Source organism: Temnothorax curvispinosus, unplaced genomic scaffold (genome assembly GCF_003070985.1).
Source record: "Temnothorax curvispinosus isolate PA1 unplaced genomic scaffold, ASM307098v1 QBEX01010194.1, whole genome shotgun sequence".
In the NCBI taxonomy this organism is placed as follows: Eukaryota; Metazoa; Arthropoda; class Insecta; order Hymenoptera; family Formicidae; genus Temnothorax; species Temnothorax curvispinosus.
Window position 1 is genome coordinate 12,657 of NW_020219974.1, and position 22,490 is coordinate 35,146.

The 22,490-nt window shown below is 33.3% G+C and overlaps 1 protein-coding gene across 1 annotated transcript; it reads left to right on the forward strand.

Moving 5' to 3' along the window:
* Positions 1 to 12,316: 12,316 nt before the first annotated feature.
* Positions 12,317 to 12,790, forward strand: LOC112459887 (juvenile hormone acid O-methyltransferase-like). The gene is given in 3 exon segments (XM_025024254.1): positions 12,317 to 12,398; positions 12,631 to 12,710; positions 12,713 to 12,790. Coding segments are annotated over 3 exon segments (240 nt in total).
* The last annotated feature ends 9,700 nt before the right edge of the window (positions 12,791 to 22,490 follow it).

A 22,490-nucleotide genomic window follows, 5' to 3' on the forward strand; every position in this document is an offset into this window, starting at 1 on the left:
ATATATATATATATATATATATATATATATATATATATATATATACATATGTTGCGGTAAAATGTCCTTTTTTTTATATAAACAATTTATTATACATTTAAAGAATTAATAAAATTATTAAAATATAGATAAAAACTCTTATCTCTAAAATAGAATAATCTCATCACGGCACGTATGAACTTGTCCGTTCCTGTCTTCCACTCTTATTTCCCCACTATGGGGACTCTATAGTTCAAGTCACGTAAAATATGGTTTTTTTGTTGATTTTTTTTGTTAAACGTAGACCTAGAAAAAAAGGTCTTTGACGTCATCTCTTCCTGCGTTCAACTCAATAGTTTAAGTCACGTAAATTTTTTTATTAAATAATTATATTAATTAAATTAGGTTATATAAAATTATATTAATTTATAGGTTATAAATAATTAAATTAATTAAATTAGGTTATAATGAATCATAACCTAACTCAATTAATTTAATTATTTATAACCTATAAATTAATATAATTTTATATAACCTAATTTAATTAATATAATTATGCCGTCATCCACCTCCACGCCGATGACGTCATACCCAACTACGCCGGTGACGTCACCCCCCCCCCCACCACGCCGTCTTCCCCCTCCACAAGTGATTTCGAACGCACCTACTAGTAGAAGAGGAAGAAATGATTAAGAAAAAAGAAAAAGCGATAGAAGAAAAGTATAAAACGATGGAAAATAGTGTTAAAATCATAGTATTCTCAAGCAAGCAAGCAAGCGAGCAATCTTTGGAAGGAATCTTTGGATCGAAGGAAACAAGAATATGGAGCAAGAGTTGTTAGAGCAATCCGATCGACTGAATTCAATCAAAGAATTTAGAGCGTGGGAGCAGCGATGCAATCAATATGTCGAAGTGTTGGAAAAACAAAACCAAAATAAACGGCCTCGATTATCAATCGGCAACCAACAATCAATCGGCAACCAACAGTCGTTGGTGGCTCAAATCGCACGTATCGAAAGTATAAAAGATTCGGTACGTCAACGTTTCGTGCACAACGGACAATGCATGTTTCGCGTAATCGGTGGTCGCCGCGCTGTATCCAGTTGAGAAAAATACATGTAGAATATCTTCGTATTCTCCTTGTAAAACAAAATTAAATTTACAAGGCATTGAATTCCCAATGTCGTCGAGTCAAATTAAAAAATTTGAAAATCTCAATGGCATTTCAATCCACGTATATGCCATCCAGAAAAAAAAACAAGGATTAACATATAATCCTTCCAATACGGCTTACCGACCAGAAAAGAAAAAAGCATGTCAATTTGTTGTACGTAGAAGACTCGCGAGATGCCAACGTAGGACATTTCGCCTGGATAAAAATCACGCCTCGTGAGCTCGCAGATTGGTAAGAATGAACACCAAAAATACCGAAATAGCTCGTTACGTATGGAAAATTTTATCCTAAAAATTTGGACAACGCAAATTAGTTTAATTTTAGCAAATATGTCAAAATCGAACGATTTAAAGTATATTAATACTGTACATGATACACGACCCGTATAGATCGTGGGTTATGGCGGTGAAGGAAACACTGAGTTTGAATTGTTGACAAAATATAATAAAATATATTTAGAAAATATAGCAGAGTAATTTCAAAACTTATTCATAAGCTAGTATGGTAAAAGTCAATAATCACGTAAATCAAGATATGATAATACAATTCACATTGTAATAGTCCGTTCAATGAGAAAAATGTAAACATTAGTTGAACGTATACTTTCCGTTTGAAACTTGAGACGTAAATTAATATTTGTATGAGAGCTTTGAATATATCTTTAAATCGTTTTAATCACTGAAAAGACCATTGGACATGACAAAATATAATACCATAATCAATAAATAACCAAAATAATCATGCATATATTAGCACAATAATTCATAAGTAGAATAATGCGTTGAATAATAATCCATATTAAGGAATAGAATATCTTAGATCAAAGAAATATAAATATGTATACAAAGGAACATATCATCACATCAATGATGATCTTGAATACTTTTCATAAAATTGTAGATACAACTTCTATCTTAAATTAAACTAATGAGTATTATCAAAATATTAAATTGAATTAAATATCACCAGTCTTGAGTAAATTCAAGACCATGATATTCTTAAAAGAATCTGAGATATATTAATAAATGATTGCAAGGACAATTTCTCTTTTGTTAATAGAATGAATCTTACCAAATATTAAACGCATTAATCCAGACTCAATTCGTGAAAACGTAAAGAACATTATAAAGTATTTTTCATAAATCGATGTATAATATAGAGAAAGAATGTAATTGTGTATCGCACCTTTAATTACAATTTCTGAGTAAATGAGCGTTGAATTCTTTGACAAATCATGTTTAAAACAATTGAAGCAATGTAAATCTTATCTCGAATAATTGACGCATTATAATTCGTATTGATTTAACAAATGAATCTCATCGCAAATATGTATCAAGAAATATGAGAAATTAATTGCCAAAGAAAATAGAATTAAACGTATCGCAAGCTTGCATAAATTACAATATTTGGCCAAAAGAGAAGATAATCCAAATGAATAATTTAAATTGGTTGCAACCCGAAAACAAGAACTTGAGTACTCAAGTGAGATGAACGATTACCGTTCCCGTCGACAAAATGCTTCGCTGAGTGCGGAAGCTTTTCATATGTCCTTTACTGAACGGTAGATCTCTCGAGATTTCTGGAATCAATGATCGTAACCGATACTGTTTATGAGGATCAATGATTCTTATTCAGAAATCTAAAAGTTACCTGTATACTGGTGTCTACCATATGTGAATGCACTTCTAGAAAGATCCGAACGGACTATGTCCATAATAGTCGTTCCCTTGGTCTCTCCAGAATATGTTGTCATCATCAAGAAACGGAGTAATGGCTTCGATCTTTCATACGTCCGAGAATGAGACTGCCTATAGTCCTGCCGTGTGCTAATTCTGGTCTTTCGAATTCTCTCTTACTTCTTCTTTTCCAAAGAGTATCACAATTCGCAGTTCAGAGAGATTCGTATATTACAATATCACTACGTATTCAAAATATACGGCAAAATGCCAGAAACATGTCTTGACTGAATGACAAACAAGAAACGAATAACGCCGGTTGCCCGGGCCGCAAGCTTGTACATGCACACGCGCTTTCTTCTTCACGCGGCAATCACATGAATTGAATACCGATACGTCGCGCCTCTAGCGCTTTACGCTATACAAATTTTCTAGGGAAACTAGATCCGCCAACGGAAGTAAGTTTACAAAATCGCTAGTACTTTTTATGAAATGCCATAGATGGCAACATCCGCCCTTCTTTCCTCAATATCTCATCGCGTTTCAAACAAATACTTAAATGTCGAATTCTTATAACTTATACAAAAATCTAAAAATTTATAGATCTCAAAATTTAGAAAACGTAATTTTATTTTAAAGTCCATAATTGCACATTGTCTATCATATACATAAGACATAGAGACAAACGGATTCCCGATTCGAATTTCTCGCGCGTCAAGTAAGATATATATATTATCAGTTAGGCAATTAGAACTACTGCATTTCTCGATTCAGCCATCAAGCAAATCACGTTATTATATTCAGATATCACGATATTTATTACGACTGAGTGATATTGAAAATAGTAATTTGTCCGGTTAAATTCCTTATAAAGACAAAAGTAGACAATGTCTCTTATGACACAGTTACTATGGACTGCCATTTTCGGGATTTTAATCTCAGATACAAACATCCGAGCGGAAAATGTGACTTTAGAATAAACTAATAATACTGATATGAACGACAATACAAGATTCAATGATGAAAATATGATATTAACAAACGGACTATTAATTCACTCAATTTTCACGAATTGGTATTACTATTATGCTATGTCAAAATCAGAATTACGAATATGGGATTTGTTCGTAGTCCAGATTCAACAAGAATCTCTCCGTTTAGATACTTTGGATAATTCCATTATGAAACCTCTTAAGCCGGAACCCAGCACTATTTGTAAAATTAATTCGTTATTATCCTTATCCTGTTACATCAAAGCCCCTGCTATATTACGTATATTGCAACATATATTGGGTTTCTACATATTTTGGAATGGTATAAAGATAAAAATTGTTATGTAAAAAATTGTAACGACTAAAAGAAAATTAAGAAAATATTAATAACGAAATCGCTATAAATTCAAATATCGACAGCGAACATCCAAATCCGCGGCAGCGCAAATGAAGAGATGCTGAAAGTTCGAAGGTTGACATAGGTCAAGCCATATCTGCAGCGACAGCAAAATCGCCACAAATTTAAATGCCAACGCCGATCGACCAAATCGATACCGATGAGTTGAACTGACAATATCCGCAAGTTACCAAAATAAAATTTAAGAATGAAACTTATATTTAATGAAACCCGGAGATTTGAGAGTTTGATGGATCATTCCTAATAAGTGGGAGAAATAGAAAAGAGAAAGGGAATAAAACAGGACTCGCACTATTTGCTGGTTTAATTTTTACTCGACTGTGTCCCGAAATTTATGGGGCCCTGTGGCTTCGTGATGGCTTTTGTCGGCACTTGTTAACACTTCGGCTTGCGAAAGTAATGCGCACAATTTAAGTTTGACACATGGTTCAAGATTAAGCAGCTCGGAACTCAGCATGACTGACAGTGGCGGTAAAATGGTATTGATGATAATTCTTCGATGTCGCGGTTTACGTAGGAAACTTCAAGGGGTGGATTTTGTCGTGGGATGTGTCAGGTTTTCTGTTTTGAGGGTTTGTTGGTAAGATATTTTTATGCAGATTTTAGTTTTCGAGATTATTCATTGGTGGTGAAATATCCGACATGTGAGAGGAAAGGAAGGGGGTGAATTTTGCTCGGACGTGGGAGGCAATCAAGAGGTAATGAAAGTAATTCCTCAGGTTTGAGGGATTGACTCTGTCAGATGATGGAAAAGGAGATGGAGTTGCGGATCGCAGGGAATCCGAATTTGCTTGAGAAATTTTGTTTTCTAATAATTGTTGGCGACACGCCCGCCTGTTCCGACGATTCCGCATGTGCTTGGCGGCTGATTTCCTTCGTTTATAACTGAGAATGCGCGGATCCACTAAAATTTATTTTATTGTTGTAAATCATTTAATTATTGATAACCGCGCTGGAAGTCAACTTGACCAAGTCTCTCGATTGCTTGTGGACGATTTTATGAATTTGTTTATTTATCGGAAGAAGAAATGCTACGGGTCTGGACGCTGATGTTAATCAGCTAAGCCAAAGTAGCGGGAATGGAAGTGATACGGGTCTGGACGCTGACGTTAGTCAGCTAACCCGAAGTAGCGGGAATGGAAGTGATACAGGTCTGGACGCTGACGTTAATCAGCTAACCCGAAGTACCGATGGTGAAAATGTAGATTAAAAGACTTAAAAGATTAAATTGAAGGGTAGAAATACATCCAGGAATTCGAGAGTTTGAAGAGAAGACTTCCGTTAAAATAAAAAAAAGAATAATCTAACTTATTAGTACTTGATATGAAGCTGTGCTTCGTACGATCTGGATTAGAGTAAATTCGTTAAGGTCCTGCACTCTCGTAGAGGCTTCGTCGGAACTTGGTAGGTTTGGTCTTGCGGTGATGATGCACACAGACCTTAACAAAGCACACGCTACTTGCACGCAATAAACGTTTGATTCGGTACTGGACCCGTAAAAACCTGAAGAAAAGACTGGTCGTCGGTAAACGAAAATTGTTGAGGGATGTGTTTAGTTTTTCTGTTCAGTTTTTCTATTCTGAAGGTTTTTGTTGGTAGAATAATGGTAATGGTTTTCACCCAGGATGTACATTTAAATTTTTTAAATTAATTATTGGTGAGCAACGTGAGAGCATCATCGCATATTGTATAATTTTGATTTGGCGAAAAACTGAGTGAGTCACTAGAAAAAGAGCTTGTGTCCTCAAAATTCGACGGTGGGAGTTTTTTGATAAAACTCGCCAATAAACAGCCGTAAAAATTATTGTACCTAGCTCGTCAAGAGATAGGCGAAAACTCAAATCTACATCCTTTGTGAAAAAACATCCTACCAACTAAAATCGTCAGAATAGACACGTCCTACAATAAAGTCCACCCTTTAAACTTTCCTATATAAACCCTGACATCGCGGGATTCGCTCTCCTGAGTTTTGGTCTCTTCTCAGCTTCAATCAACCTCGGTATTTTTAAATCATAATCTTTTCTGCTGCTTGAGTTCCGATTCCGAGTTAGAATCTGTGCGCGAAATCTAACCCAGGACGCGGCTACATCCACATCATGAAGAGCCCGCTATCCGATTCGTAAATTCCAAAGATATTAAGGAAGTCATTAAGTGTAGCGAGTTCCATTTATCCCTTTTTTTTTATCTCTTTATTTAAAGGTAGTCTATTGACTGTAGGATCCCCGAGAGTTCATTAAATACGGGTTTATTTCGCAGATTTATGTCAACGTTTGAGCTCATGACGTTCTCGTTTTCGCCATCGCGGATTTTGGGTCGATCGGCGTAGGCATTGGAGTCGTTGGCGTTGTCGGGTCTGACTGACTTGTCGGCCTTTGACTCCCGGATTTTTTGCAAGTTTTTAGATAAAAATTGTGTTTTTGTGTAAAACTTTACCAATCCCTTTTTATGCTAGGAGTAATAAAGCAATAAATATTCTGAGATGCAATAATAAATCCCTCTAGTTATATATGATGAAATATAACATTACTGGGAATTTTCAATAAAGAATTTTTTATAAGCCCTTAAGTAAAAGAATGTGTTTTCGTCGTTGTCGCGAATTCGGCCGGTTCGCTGTCACCTTGGGTTTGTGACAATTTCTTTTGTTCGTTAAATACTCCCGAACGGGTCTGGGGAAGATCGACCACTGTCATATCAGTCAACCCGTTATAAGTAAAATTATTTTAGTGGACCCGAAAGTTTTATCCCCTCAAAAACGGAATCTCCCCGCGATCATCAAGTGTAGGAGGAATCGTCGAAAGCGAGTACTAGAATTTCTCCAATTTTTTTGCGGTGCAAAGTTTACAAACAGCCCCCCAAAGAAAATATTGGTGTTTTTCCAAAGTTTGAAATGGATAACAAATTACCCAACCTAAATCATTCACCTCAAGCTGCAAGACAACAACAACGACCAAAAGTGTACTTGAGAAAACCTGAGAATCCAAATGCTGTATTGTAAAGCAACCCAAAGATAACCCCCCTGGAAATCCAGGACCTAAATATTTGTAAGAAATAAAGGAACAGCAAAAATTTAACCGATCCTTTTTATGCTGGGCATCGACGCGTTGGTCGACGAGATGATGATGAAAGAAAGAGGAAGAAGAAATTTGAAACGCTGAAGAGATGCAAGTGGTGATGGAGGAAAAGGAGGAGGAAGAGGAGGAGGAGGAGGAGGAGAGTGGAAATGGAGTTAATAATGGCGAGTTGACAATGACGATGGAATATTTCAGTAGCAGAAATTTTTAATAAAGGGTTTTTTGTAAGTCCTTAGATAAAAAATATGTTTTCGTGTGCAAGACAAATATAAGGATTTATCTGTCTAAGATAATATTAAAAATGGTAACACAACTATTCTCTCGAGAAAATTTTTTCACGTACGGGAGAGAAGTGGGAGAGTGGACAAAGTCTCAAGTTTGTTATTTAATGGCGTAATTGGAAAATTTTTTGACAACCCCATTCTAGAAGTTTTTGGAAATATTTTAGACTATAAATAGTCTGTAACGCTGCAGCTATAATGAAATAGCCGGTTATAATGCCGTTATAATAAAATATAAGACAGCTAACGTATTTATATATCTAAATATAAATACATTAGAGAATTTATATTATTCTCGAGATAATTCAATTCGGGTTCGAGCGTTAGTGGGTTTGTGTACATTGAGTCGAATCGATGACAGCTGTGTACGCTATCCTGCGACCATTATTCCCTTCACCAATAGAGAGACAAAGAAGATAGCCGAGATTTACATACGATTCTTGATCAATCCCCAGAAAGAAAATAATATGATAAAATAGACTGTTAAAGGCCTATCGTATCTCACTAGCCACGTTGAAGTCAAAGAAGAGTTGATCAAAAATCAACAAGCCGTCAAAATGATAATCAAGCACGCTCGGGCCAAGACTAACGATCAATCGATTATCTTCGGCCTGACTATTATATTGGTAAACTTGTGCAGCAGCGCTTATGTCGAGCAAGAACACATGCCCGAGATGATAGAATTGGTAATATTTGCTGAACGTTATTTTGAGGGATACAGAAACGTAGTGGGAAGACTGGGAAGAGGACTGAGCGTGTTAGTGGATGCCGGTGTGACCAGCGTTCTGGTGAGCCTCGGTAAAACGGATAGCCAGAACTGCAAGGAATTGATGGCCCGCGTTTTCCACGCGATTTGTAGTTAACAGGATTTGAGAGAATTAGTTGGTGGTCGACATGGCGGCGCGGAGACATTATTATCGTTAGCACTGAGTGGCACACAGACAAGGGAAAGAAATGCTTCACGAGCCCTGGTCTATCGTAGACTCACGCCCTACGATTGCATTTCCCGGTGATTTAATGATGAAAGTCATACAACCTATAACAAATCTCTTTACCTCGGATTGTTCCCACGTTGAGACGCAATGTTCTAAGAGCTTTCTCGAATCTAGTGGAAGAACTTATAAATAAGAGAAGTCGTCGGGACGTGGAAGACATCGTACAAAAGTTTCTCAAAAACGGACTGATAAATTCCATAAAGAAATTGATTATTAATATCATAAACGACAAGGAATTAGTATTTCTTGCTCTAGAAAAAGCAACAAAATTAGCCAGAATCGAAAAAAATGAGAAAAGGATTAAACTCACGACAGATTAAATTTGATAAAGAGGAGGATTAACATATGAATAATTAATTGGGATCAAAATGATCCCAATCGACATTAATAGAATATTCAAATCTTATCCCAAGCAACACAGTATCGTTCAAAATACGTTTAATAAACGTTAAAAATTTATTTTAAACGTATAAGTCGATTAAAGAAACGTTTAAAATGTAATACGTTTTTTAAACTATTTAATAAACGTTTTTATAACGTTTATTAAATAGTTATAAAAACGCTTTATACAATTTTTTTAGACACATTTATTCTTTCACGTAATTGTAATTATAATAAAACGTTATGCATTACAAATAAAATGTTTAATTATATTTATAATCAGAATTAATTTTCAGAAAGTTTGCATATAACTTTTTTAATTAAACAGGAATAAATTTAAGTATACATATATGTGCATGTGCGCGAATCATTCGCAATTCAAGTTAGTACATGACAAAGATCGCTAAACATGTATAATTTTTTTTCTCGGTTTACGCCAACCGAGCCAATCTAATAAGTATAATAATATAAATATGCAGTCATTAGACTCGTAAAAATGTCAACAGATTAATAAAAAGCTATACGAGTCATGCGCGGTACGTGGTACGTAAGTAAAGAAATTAGTAGTTTCTCTGGCTGCGCTTGTGTATCAAAAGTAGATGGTTAGAAAACGAACAAATACAAACGGACGCTTTAGAGTTTGCCTGCAAATATTGTATGCCAAAATATGCTTGCCCAATATTCCGCGATTTGTACGACTTGGACGAAGAAACTCGTAACTTGGGAACTCATAAGTTCGGTTGCGCAAAGTGCCATAGAATTGATATCGCTCAAACCACTGCGTGTTTTTAACGTCACGGCGTCCCCGTGGGTCGGGGAAGCAAGTCAAATAAATTAACTCGTGAAAATGTCGCTAAACATTCGATTTTACAACTCGGCAATACTAATAATTTGTGTCTCCCTCGTTACCTCATAGTGGCACAGGTTTATTAGGAACGCGGTAATCTGTGCACGGGGGTGTTGCACGAAAGGTGGAATTCCATAAGATACCAAACTTCCTCGCTTCAGCGTGAGTTAGCGCTACAAGTACTACGTTAGCACGGGGAGAAGTATCGCTTGGAAACGAAAATGTCAACGTGGATGCAACGAACAACCACAGCAAAAAAGATCGCGTCGTATTTGTGTGCTACGATTTTGAAACGCAACAAGACGAGACGCTCGAAGGTACCGAGAACGTCAAAATTCACGTACTGACTCTCATCGTCGCGCAGCAGATTTGCGAAACGTGCGCCGCGATAGACGACATGTCGGTGCGATGCCGTTGGTGCGTAATGCGCGAATTTATATTTCGTCGTGATCCGGTAAAAGAGTTCGTCGATTTTGCAACGCAAACAACAAAATGTTTTAAAAAGATTATTTGCATCGCACATAATGCGAAAGCGTTCGACGCGTAATTCATACTAAAATATTTAGTCGAGAATACGGAAACATTGGAAAAATCGCAAGTAATTTTAAACGGGACAAAAATTAAATAGTCCGTTACACCTCCGGAACAAGAAAAAACAGAAACTGATGAAGTACCGGATTATGCCATGAACCTCAAGTGTTGGGCGATGCGAGAGATAAGGATACTCCAATAGTGTATGGTCTCTCCTTTTTACTGACGAAATGCTAACAATAAGTAAAATTGTCAAATATACTAACCCTGAGATTTCACGAAAACGAAAAAATGGTGCAAAATCAGATTTATCTGATTTGCCTGATATTAATCTCGAGGAATTAAAAACCGTTATAGGAATTTTATACTTTCGCGGATTACCAAGAAAATGTCCTAATTCTGTAGTATCATGGAGATTATATCCCGATTGGAAAAACGAACCTAGCACTTCAACTTCAACGGCAACGGCTATGGATTCCTCTGCAGAAAGTCAGTAACTTCCTCCTGATTCTTTATCTCTTCAATCACAAACGGGAAATGAAACAAGGCGAGCGATTATATCGCTCAATTTCAAAACACCGTTTTCGCTTTTTATTATCATGTTTACAGTTCGGTGATATAAATTCATAGCTACATGATAATTTAGCTATTCGTGACTTTTGGAATTCATTTGTATCGAATTGTCTAAAGTATTATTCGCCGGGTAATGTAACAATAGGCGAGCAGTTTCTGAGTTTTCCCGATGAATCGTCGGTTTTCTTCTCTTCTCGTCATTCTTTTTATTATTGTTACTAATAAAGGAACGAAAACCGGATTCAAAATTATTACAAGGAATGACTCAATAACAAGTTATATGGTAAATGCTATACCTAGATGTAAAAAAGACGATATAGAAACTCATGTTTATAAATTATCAGAACCGATTCGTTACAGTCGCAGAAATATTACTTGTGATAATCAGTTCATCTCTGTGCCTCTAATGCAAAACATGAAAAAGGATTTTTCACTTACAATTACTATGGTTAAACAGTCCCTAAGAAGGATACCGCGAAATATGTTAAATTTTACTATGTCTAATAAGTCATATTTTCTCTATAAGACTAATATGACATTACTTTTATATTCGAAACAAAATAAAAGAGTTTTAGTATTGTCTTTTTTACATAAACGAGAAAACATATAGTTGCTGATGAAGAAGAACCAACCATCATAAAATTTTATAATTTGATTAAAAAAAGCACTGTACACTGATACATTTAACCAAAAATGTTGAGAATACTGCGCGAAGATGTACTGATTGGACGATAAAAATTTTGTATACTATGTTAGACCAAAGCGTTATTAACTAAAATAGAATGGAATAAAGAGCAAATATTAAATTTTGTTTCAAACTGGACATAACAGTTAGCAAAACGCACGAAATGCTAGAGAAAATGTACGGTAGTGATTGTTTGGCTGATTATACCGTTCTTTACGTGTATAATCTATTTCGTAACGGTAGAGAGGATATCTCAGGCGATCCACCAGGATCGCCAAAAACAAGTCGTTCCTCAGAAAACGTGGAAAAGATGCTTTGGTTATTGAAAAGGTAATTCAATTTTCGTTAAATGAAATAATAGCAGCGCGGAGTGGCCCAGGGAAGAATTTCGATATTGAGGCACACACAGTAGACGACGAAGAATAGGACAGGCTGGCAGGGAGACGTGAATAAAATGGGAGAACGCGGAGGAAGAAACAAGTCATTTGTACAAGCCGCCGAATATAAATACCAAAGACAAAGTTAAAAAGTCAGAGCAGTAGAGGAGCGGACCCGGCATTGTGAGTGTCACATATCATCCCCGGCATCGATATTTTGACTGCACGAAGAGGACTCGGACGTCGGACATCATATCGGCGGAAAATCATGGAGAAGGTCGAGGACTATTATGTAACATGTAATCCCCGAGGGGGGGGGGGGTCCATGGAAGCAACATGCAACGACGCGACGACCAGGACATCGTCGAGAAATTCATTTATGAACTGTCCAAGATGCGTGGGAGATGTCTCGATGTGTGTGTGTGTGTCTCTCTCTCTCTCTCTCTCTCTCTCTCTCTCTCTCTCTCTCGGGTCAGGTCCAGGGTACATTACCAAGGAAATGTTACTGCCGATCTTGCCGCGCGACGCGGAGGTAGTAAGCGCGGGTGTCGCAACCGCGCGCGCGATGGTGAATTACGCCTGCTAGAAATATATATGTATATATGTATACTCCGATAAGCGATAATCCTACATCGTTCTGGACATAGAAGTGTCGGAGTTGCCGAGTGACCAAGTCAAAAAATATGACAATGTTGTGTCATTTTACTGTTTGCATTAGTGTAACTATAGCGCGCGCGCACTTTCGAGAACATTTACAAGCTACTGCGACCAAATGAGAAAGCACTTATGATGATCCTTAAAGGTGCTTGAAATCCTTTGATCGGACCGCTATGTGTCCACAAGACTCATCGTGGAGCTCACTGACATACATATAAAAAGTATATACAGAATTCTGGAAAAAGATTTGGACAAATCTTCCTGAACGTCACGTCGTCTTCGTAGATTCAAGTACCGGACAGAGAAGGATAGAAATATAAGTAATAAAGGCTCAAAAGATTAAAAATCAGTTTGAGTATATAGAGCTTAGAGCAGTAACAAGGTGTTGACGTTAATAATTCTATATTTGAGTTAAAAATCTACAGACATTTCGGTCCATTATAGGACCATCCTCAGTGTCGAAATACAAAATTAGTCAATCGGTTAATAAATTATCGCATAGTTGAAATAGCTGTATTGTGAGTGGACGACACTGTAAAATTATAATAAAATTTCTTCTATTTTATGTTAACGATAGAAATATTAACTAAACTCGACCAAATGATGTGCTCCATTATGGGCAATTTTTTTATCAGCGAGAGCAGGGAGGGCAATGTTATTAGAGTGCGCGCCAAGGGTCGCAAGTGCAATGTAGATATCATAACATTAATGCAAGACATTCTCTACAGACGTCTCCGGAGATATATCCGGAGTCTTTAAAAAGTACAAACCAAACATAAATAATTACATATTAAAAACCGAATAAAGAAGCAATTTTCTTGTTCAATTTAAATATATGTCTCCCACGTACGTTTGTCTTTCACATAGTTAATTTATTCCACCGTTTCACACTATGCATATTTTAATAAAAACCAAATAAAAAAAGTTTTTTTGTTCCATTTAAATATATATCTACCATAATAAATATTATTTTTTTCATAGTATACGCTAGAGCGATGTTTCCTTGCCAAGATACATTATCTGTCAAATACATACACTGCTAACGCTAGAGCAATGTTTCTTTGTCAAGATACATTATCTGCAATGACATATTTTTTGTAATATATATATATATATATATATAAAATTAATTTCAAAAAATGACATCTGATAAGTTTTTATCACACGATGTTTTATATGTATGGAATAAAACACAACTATTTAAATTATAAATATAAATTATGAGTAAGATATCGCTTTATCAGATATTATTTTACAAATAAAATTGTCTGTCCGTAATGTGAGTTACATATATTTTGTTATAATAACTCGTACAAAAAGAATTATTAGTAATATTTTCTAAATTTTTTTATTTTTTTCACAGTTACGCAATCCTGACATTTGTCCAAATCAGTATTAAATCACCACAAAATTATCTTATTACAATCTTTAAACCGTTTAATCACGCAGGTAAAGATATTATTGCATTGTTAAAATATTTATGCAACATTTTGTAGCGCGTTGTACATCGTCGTAATAATCATAGAATGAACAATATCTGTCGCAATCGCATCCATAGTCGCGAAAATAAAGAGGAGAAAAAGATATGTTTTGAGAGATCGACTCAATAATCTTCCTCTTGAACATTGAAAGCGATTTATTGAGAAAAATTTCCTATTCTGATATTATAGACGATTTCGCGGGAAAAAGCACGTAAGATATTATTATAATCATATCATATTATAGTTGCAAAATAAATGAATTAAACCAAAAATATTGCCAAAATAATAATACATCTAATGTTAAGTATAATTGTATGTTAATTAAGATATGTTTTAACTCTAAAAATAAATTTAAACAAAAACCATACATTATTTCGTTCAATTAAATATTATCCTATTTAGAATATAGCATTATTTGTATTATATTAATTACAGTTTCTTTTTCAGTGCTCAAATGTTCAATTATTTTTGAAAAAATCCTTGCCTTACATAGGCCTCCATTAAAATCTGCTTAGAGCCGCATATTAAGTTAATCCAGCCCTGGCGATCTCGGAGCGATTTCTATAGTATTGTGGACACAAAGCTTAACAAGAGCGGATAGTTTAAGAGCTATAAGGGTTTAACTCAATCAGGGTTTAACTCATTGTCAGTCATCTCGTCATAAAATTTAAAAGTAATGGTACGTTTGACCCTTCGATATTCGAAAAATGCAAAAGTTTGGTGCCATTTCAGGATGTAACACAGCTTTCTAATTTACTCTGCTCGACACTCGTAATAAATTTCTTTTTTTCTTGTTTTTCAGAATTAGCTATAGCTCATTCCGTAAATGATTTACCTTGAATGCAAGCGGTGTCCTACATCATAAAAGAATTTCTAACAGACAGATGAGTTATATTCGTTATAAAACAGCTATAAAACGATCTTATCCGTTTCTGTTTTCCTTTCCTTTCCGAATCGAAATAAGATGCTTAGACTAAAGCTCGAAATTATAACCAGTGAAAGTTACTTTTTTTGTATTTTAGGATTAGCTATGGTACGTTTTATGTATACCTTAAACGCAAATAGTCCAAAAACATAAAAGAAAGACGGATTAGTCACACTATGTCATAAAGCGGTTCTGCCCGTTCCTCTTTCCCCGCCCCCCTCCGTCAAAATAAGATGCTCAGAGAACTTCTTGCACAATGCTAGGCAATAGGCAATGGACACAGAGTTTCCATCACGTTGGAAATTCTGTACCTATTGCCTGTTGCCAACCAAACATAGCATTCGAATTTTTTAGGTTGTAATTAACGATTTTTTTGTTATTTCATGTTCCTATTGCCTTTTGCTTAGCATTGTGCAAGGGGCTTAAGGCTCGAAATCACCACGTAATAAATTACGTTTTTTTTCACGCTACGTTTCATAAATTTTGAACGCAGGTAGTCCTAAATCAATAAAAAATACTTTTTTTTTTAAATGGATATCGTATCTACGGTGATCCGGTGACCATAAATCTTTTATTGTCAAGAACAGTATTTTATTTCAAGTAGCTGTTCTTCGGATTTATTTATTTTTTCAATACACAATTTTGTTTCTTTTATTTTTACAATAATGGAAAATTCTTTTCTACTTAGCATTTCAATGTCTAACGTCGTACTAACAAAAGAATTTTTACGGAAACATAAATAATTTTTAAAGCAGTGAAAAGTTGAAACTCTGGAAGCTTGCATTTGCACAAAATGTAACTATTATTATAGATAAATTAATAAATGTTGACGCAGTTTTTATGATTTTCTGAAAAATAATTATGTACTTAAAAAAATCCATTTATTTAAAAAATATCGCTGAAAGTAATTTTTAATTTTAATTTTTTATATATTTTAGATATACCTAATTTGATAAAACTAAATTTGTGATTAATAATATTTATATTTTTACGTGCATTTTTTTTATACAACATCTTTTCTCTTCAATTCCAAACTTCAGCTCGAGACTGCGTTTCAAAACCGACATATAATTGACACGTAGTTTGATAAGTGAAAAAATATTACATTCTTTTTATTTTACATACATAAAAATATCCAGCTAATACTTTTTGTAAAAAAGAAATCTGTAGCAAAATTTTAATTGTTAAAATGTCAATATTTTATTTGCAATACAACTTTATTTTTTTCTTATTTATCTCTGCAATTTGAATCTACATAAACCTAACTATTTCAATAATTTTTTTCTGATATCTGTAAATTTATTTATTTTTATTAAAATTTAATTCTAGATGTAAGTATTTTTTTCTGATTTCTATTGTGTATAAGAAAAAAAGTTTCATTTTTATGTTATTTTAAATTTAAAAATTTGCTTATTTTTGTATTTGTATATATTTTAGAATAATTTAATAATAATTCAACAACATTAGAGCAAAATATTTAGGTTCTTATTTTAATTTTATTAACAGCATATTTATAGTTAAATGACTGTTGAGATGTATTTCGTATTCTCTCTCTGTATGTGTACTTGTGCGAGTGTACCTTGAGCACAATAGCACACTAAATTAACAAATAATGAATCAATGTACTTGCGCGAGTATAGCCTCAAGCACACTAGCTTAGCAAATTAACAAATAATAAAAGACAAGTTCGAGATGAAATACTTGTTAAATTCTTTTATAGTTCATCCATTTTAGGATAGCGGATTTACGAAGTTTTATATTCATTTTTAATATAATCATAATAATGTCGATACGATATATTTGATTTTTCTGACATTTTTCATAAATCTGTTACTTCATTGAGAATTTTTTGATCGCATTTCAATTAAATATTTATTTAAAAAATGTATACTATATATATACATAATTATACATTTTTTAAACCTTTACATATATACATATAAAAATGAACTTTTAAAAATTAATTTTTTCCTCTAATTGGTATTAAATTTGAATTTTTGGAATAAAACGATCTGAATAAATGAAAAGAGATAAATGACTATTTTTACTCAAATATTATTACTTACCGGAGTTACTCCGCCCTCGCGCCGGTTAGTTGTTAGCTGATACCTCTTTTGCTTTCCTCTATTGCTCTCTGGTTTTTATTTTTTATAGTTCCTTCTTTGCCTCTGACAGAATATCCAAACTCCTTCACTTCACTTATACTCGCATCACGATGCACAACAGCGGAATTATAGTAGGACTGATCTGTTACACATACAATATTCAAATAAAAATAATATTTAAAATAAATATATCAAAAAATAATTTTTGCACGCAAATATCTTGTTCCTAACTTCGACAAATTTTTCAGAAAAAAATAACATTTTGATAAAAATGTTTTCGCAGATATTAATTTATATAAAATTTGGTAAGAAAAAATCTAATAATATAATTTAAATTATTATAAATCTTAAATATTTAAAGATATTTTGTAGGTATATTTGTTAATATTAAACATGTTGTAAAATATTTTCTAAATATTTTTAAAACATTAAAATACAATCTGAAATATTTTATATTTATTAAACAATATACTACGTGCAATACATTATTGTATTATACAGTGATCTAAAATGTACCATTGTGCAAATAAACAACTATTTCCATCAATAATAAATAATAAAATAAGTTACGAAATGTTTCAGCGATTTGCTGTCACATCTGGCTATCTTTTTGGCCTTCTCCTTCGCTCTTCTCTTTCTATTGCTATTTCTTCGTGGCATTTAGGCAAAATTTGTTCGCAATAAATTGTCGCTCAAAATTAAGCGCGATTATAAATTACTAGATTATAACGATAGTGCGGCTATGTCATACTTCGTGTGACTCCCGATATTAATCACAACGCATACTTAATCGTGTCGCGATAGCAAAAAAATTATAGGTGCGTACGAAATTACGGCACGTTCGATATTTCACAAATAAAATGCAAATGCAAATGAAATGCATTTCTATAGGTGCATTCCGTTTCGCGCATGATGCGCATGATGCATTATTTAGCTTTGTTTAACATTCGGCGAACAACAAACGGAATGCACTCATATTCTATTTGTACATTTTTATTTTATACCATAAAAAGGTAAAAATAGTGATTTCGGACAAATCGAGATAGTTCCTTTTCTTAAATGCGTTTTATTTTATAAGTAAAATTTATGAGTAAAAAGTTTATATTATTATATGATATTATTACATTAATAAAAAAGTTTTAAACATGTATCATACACTTTTATACGTTATAAAAATTACAATTTGTAATAAAAAATTACAATAAAATAAATGTACAATTTAATAATTATTATATCTTATTTTATTATTAATGCCTTAAAACACAATAAAATTATTTTTTTTTTGCAAGATTAATAAAGTAGTTTACCTTGCCCGACACAGTTCAAATTACTCAACAAAAATCTTATACTTTCGAAAATTTTGCTATAACATTAAACTCACTATAAATAAACGAAATTGGTGAGGAAAACGTTGTAATAAACATTTGGCATTATAACTCAGCGTAAACAAATTTTAGCTATCTTTAATAGTTTTCAAGTTATATTGAAAAAAGGCTTAGAGAGAGTAGTTTAAAATACCTGAACTTCCTCATTTATACCTTTTATTACGATTATTACTTATTATTTTACTATATGGTTACATCTTTTATTATGTTTATTATTTATTATTTTTTGTTCTAACGAATAAACGTATTAAATATTTTAGCCATCGACATCGATGATTCTAGCTATAGATACTCGCGGTACTCACAGTATTTAAAAATATTATATTTTTACAATTGCCTGCGTGATACATCTTCAGCCGAACAAGTTTAAAAAAATAACACATTTTAACAGATAATGAAAATATGATTAGTGTTTAAATAAGTTTTAAATAAAAAAAAAGCGTAACGTGTACGACCACCGAATCAAGAGATACATGGTAGTGTTTCGCGCCAAGTACACTTGGAAAATTTGTGTTAAATATAACATAAATCACATGTCCCAACCAGTCCACTCAAATTTTTGTGTTAATTTAACATAATATGGATGTGTTAAATAGTAACACCGATACTATGTTAAAATATTTCAACAGAAAAAAAATGTAAATGTGTACAATTAACATAACTTTTATGTTAAAGTTAAAATTGTAAGATAAAATCAACACTCTTTTTCTGTATATTTTTATTCCCATTTCTGTTATACAGTAAAATCAATACTCTTTTTCTGCAAATTTTAATACATTTAATAAATACGTTCAAATTGTGTTACTTTAACATATTTTTTAAATTATTTTAATTTGTAAAGTTCAATTAACATAGCAGGCATGTGTTAAATCTACACATGTATGTGTTGATTATTTTACACAAAAATTTTAACACAAAGACCCTTCTTAACAAAACTACAAAAATTTTCCAACAGTGATATACGCGCAGCGCAAGACCGCATCGTGTATTTTTACGCGATAGTTAAATTTGTAATAAATTATAAATGTGAAGTTAATATAGGTTGTACTTACCAATTAAATTAGTCGCGACACCATCTGTTCCAGAGTTGATCCGTCCAATGTCCACAGTGCTTTGCAAATAAAACGTATTATTAAAACCAGTGATATATACACATAAGACATAATATATCTAGCATTTGCCTTTATTTAAAAAGTGGAAAATTCCTATTGGGAATATTGGGAACTGGGAATAGAGGCACACGTTACGTATACACGTATACGGCGACGAAGTGGCGTGGACGTGGAAACGGCACGTACTGACAATTCAATGAGTGTCCACCTGGGGGGTGGTAGTTAGGACGGGCACGAAGTCGGCTTATTCTTTTGTGCCCCTCCGTTTTCTTTTGTTCGCGTGCATAAGAGAAAGGACAAAACAGCATAAATTGTTTTCTACCTGCGCCTCTACCCTTCCCCAACAATCGGTCTACGATTCTAAGAGCATTGCGAACGCTAAATAAAACATACCCTATAAGTATGGGTACACGATGCGTTTTTGCCTGCTGAACTGCTACATGACTAGATTTACATTGAAGGCAGCTGGAAATGTGATGGCCGTATTGCTAGCTTGGCTTTAGAATTTCAAATAATGCGATAATTTTCGTGCTAGTTGAACAGCTGACAGTAGCGCGCATATATATATTTGTTAATTTCAAATATATTTGTTAATGTAATTTGGCGTGCGTACAAGTATAATTTCTCTTTATAGACCTCTATCAGAATTGAAATAGCTTCCTTTGTCCATTTTTTTTTCCATTACTTTTGCGACACGTGGTGAACGTGAACGTTACCCATACAGCATGGAATATGTAAGAAATGTGCTATAAACAATCTATAAATATTTTAATATTCCACGAGTTATTCAAAATATTCTGTAGAAGTTCTATAAATATTCCATGAAATTTTGTCTATTCGGAATATGCATAAAATATTCTGCAAATATTCTAATAAATTTAGTACATTTAAAAAATGTATGGAATGTTCTATAAATATTTTAACAAATATAGAATATTTGGAATATTTACGGAACATTTTGTTAATATTCTTAAACATTTATAGCATGTGCTATGAATATTCTGAAAAACTTTTCTAGAATTGCTATAAATATTTCAATAATAATCTGTGAACATTGCAATGAACATGAAATATTCAGAATATTAATAGAATATTTTTTACATATTAGTAAAATATTTTTAAAATAATTTATAAACATTTTAGGAAAAATATGAAAAACATTCTAATTATTCTAGAAATGTTTGAAGAATATTTTGGAACATTATAGAAATATTCTGGATATTAAGATGATTTTTGAAAAATTATATATTTGCGCTGGTTATGACATATGTAGACTATATATATAATGCTTACATCAAATTAAGAAGTAGTCTACCACGTAAGGGCCAAAGCACATAACATGGCGTAGCGATATACGACGGTCGTAGTCCTCGACCTGACAAATCAAGATACGCCAAAGCTTGTGCGTTACTTACGTCCACGACTACGACTGTCATATGTGCTTTGGCCCTAAGGCAGTTGGCTTACGATGCAGAGGTCCCGAGGTCCCGAGTTCGAATCCCACGAAGGTAAGTGTGTTTTTCAAATACGAGAAAATATTTATAATTATAGACTGCATCTTAAGAAACAAATTTAGTTAAAAAATAGTAATAAAATTTCGAAATAAATAATTTTTTTTATGTCGGGTGAATATTAAATGTATACAGAATATGCGATATCCCATTTTTAATGTTCCTAAAATAATCTATAAATGTTCTATAAATATATTTTGCATATATAAAAAAATTATGGATTATGGGGAAATATTTATAAAACATTTGTAGATTATTCGAGAATATTTACAGAAATTTCTAAGGACATTCAAAGCGGGACGTTACACGTTTTTTGCACATTTATAGATCATTCATAGAAAATTCATGACTATTCTAAAGAATATTTATAGAACATTCATGGAATATTTCATGCTATATGGGATACATGTTTCTCCCCAGTTAAACCCAAGCAGCTAGACGACGCGACGTGTGAAAAGAAATTTTGCTCACGCGATCTAAGGCTGCGTCCTAATTGGCTCTTACCATGCAAGAAAAATAGCATTTTTTAATATATTACTAAAATCTAGCCAAGCAGCATGACTAGCGGATACTACACAATTTCCAGTTTGCAGTCAGGAAGATCGTCAGCACAGGCGTGCGCATGCTTTCCAACAGACAAAATCGTACCACGTGTCGTAGGTTGAAAATGGAACAGGTGTGAAGAACGTTCTTCTACCACGTGGTTAATTTTACACTCTAAAAATGGCGCGCGGCCTCACATGTCCTCTTAACATTTCGCGTTTATGCGTTTTTTACATTTTAACAATAAATATGATGTACGCTTGTTTTAAAGGTCGTTATTATGCATTATAATGCAAGTTAAATATGCAAAATAAAATTGTAAAACGATATACACGATATACTTGAAATATCTGAAAATGTAATCGTCTTTTTATCAATTTTTCACGGGATATACTTGAGGCCGATCGAATCTTGTGAAATACGTATATTCTAATAGATCGTCAATGTGCGAACGCAAAATTTATATTTACACGATAATTAGAATTCGGAATATTATAAGGAATAAATGCAGGGTTAACATAGATTTTACTTACCAATTAAACGAATTGCAACGCCACTTGTCCCAGAATTGATCCATCTTGTGTCTCAGCCCTTGTGTTCCATTAATATTAACGACGAAACATTTGAGAATGTCGGTCTTGACGCGCGATATTTATTAATCAAATAACGATTAATAAAGACACACTTACAATTGATTAATCAGAAATACGGAATTCAACATTGCACGTGCAGACAATCGATTACGCGAAAACATATTACGTATAATTATATTATTAATAAATAATCAATGT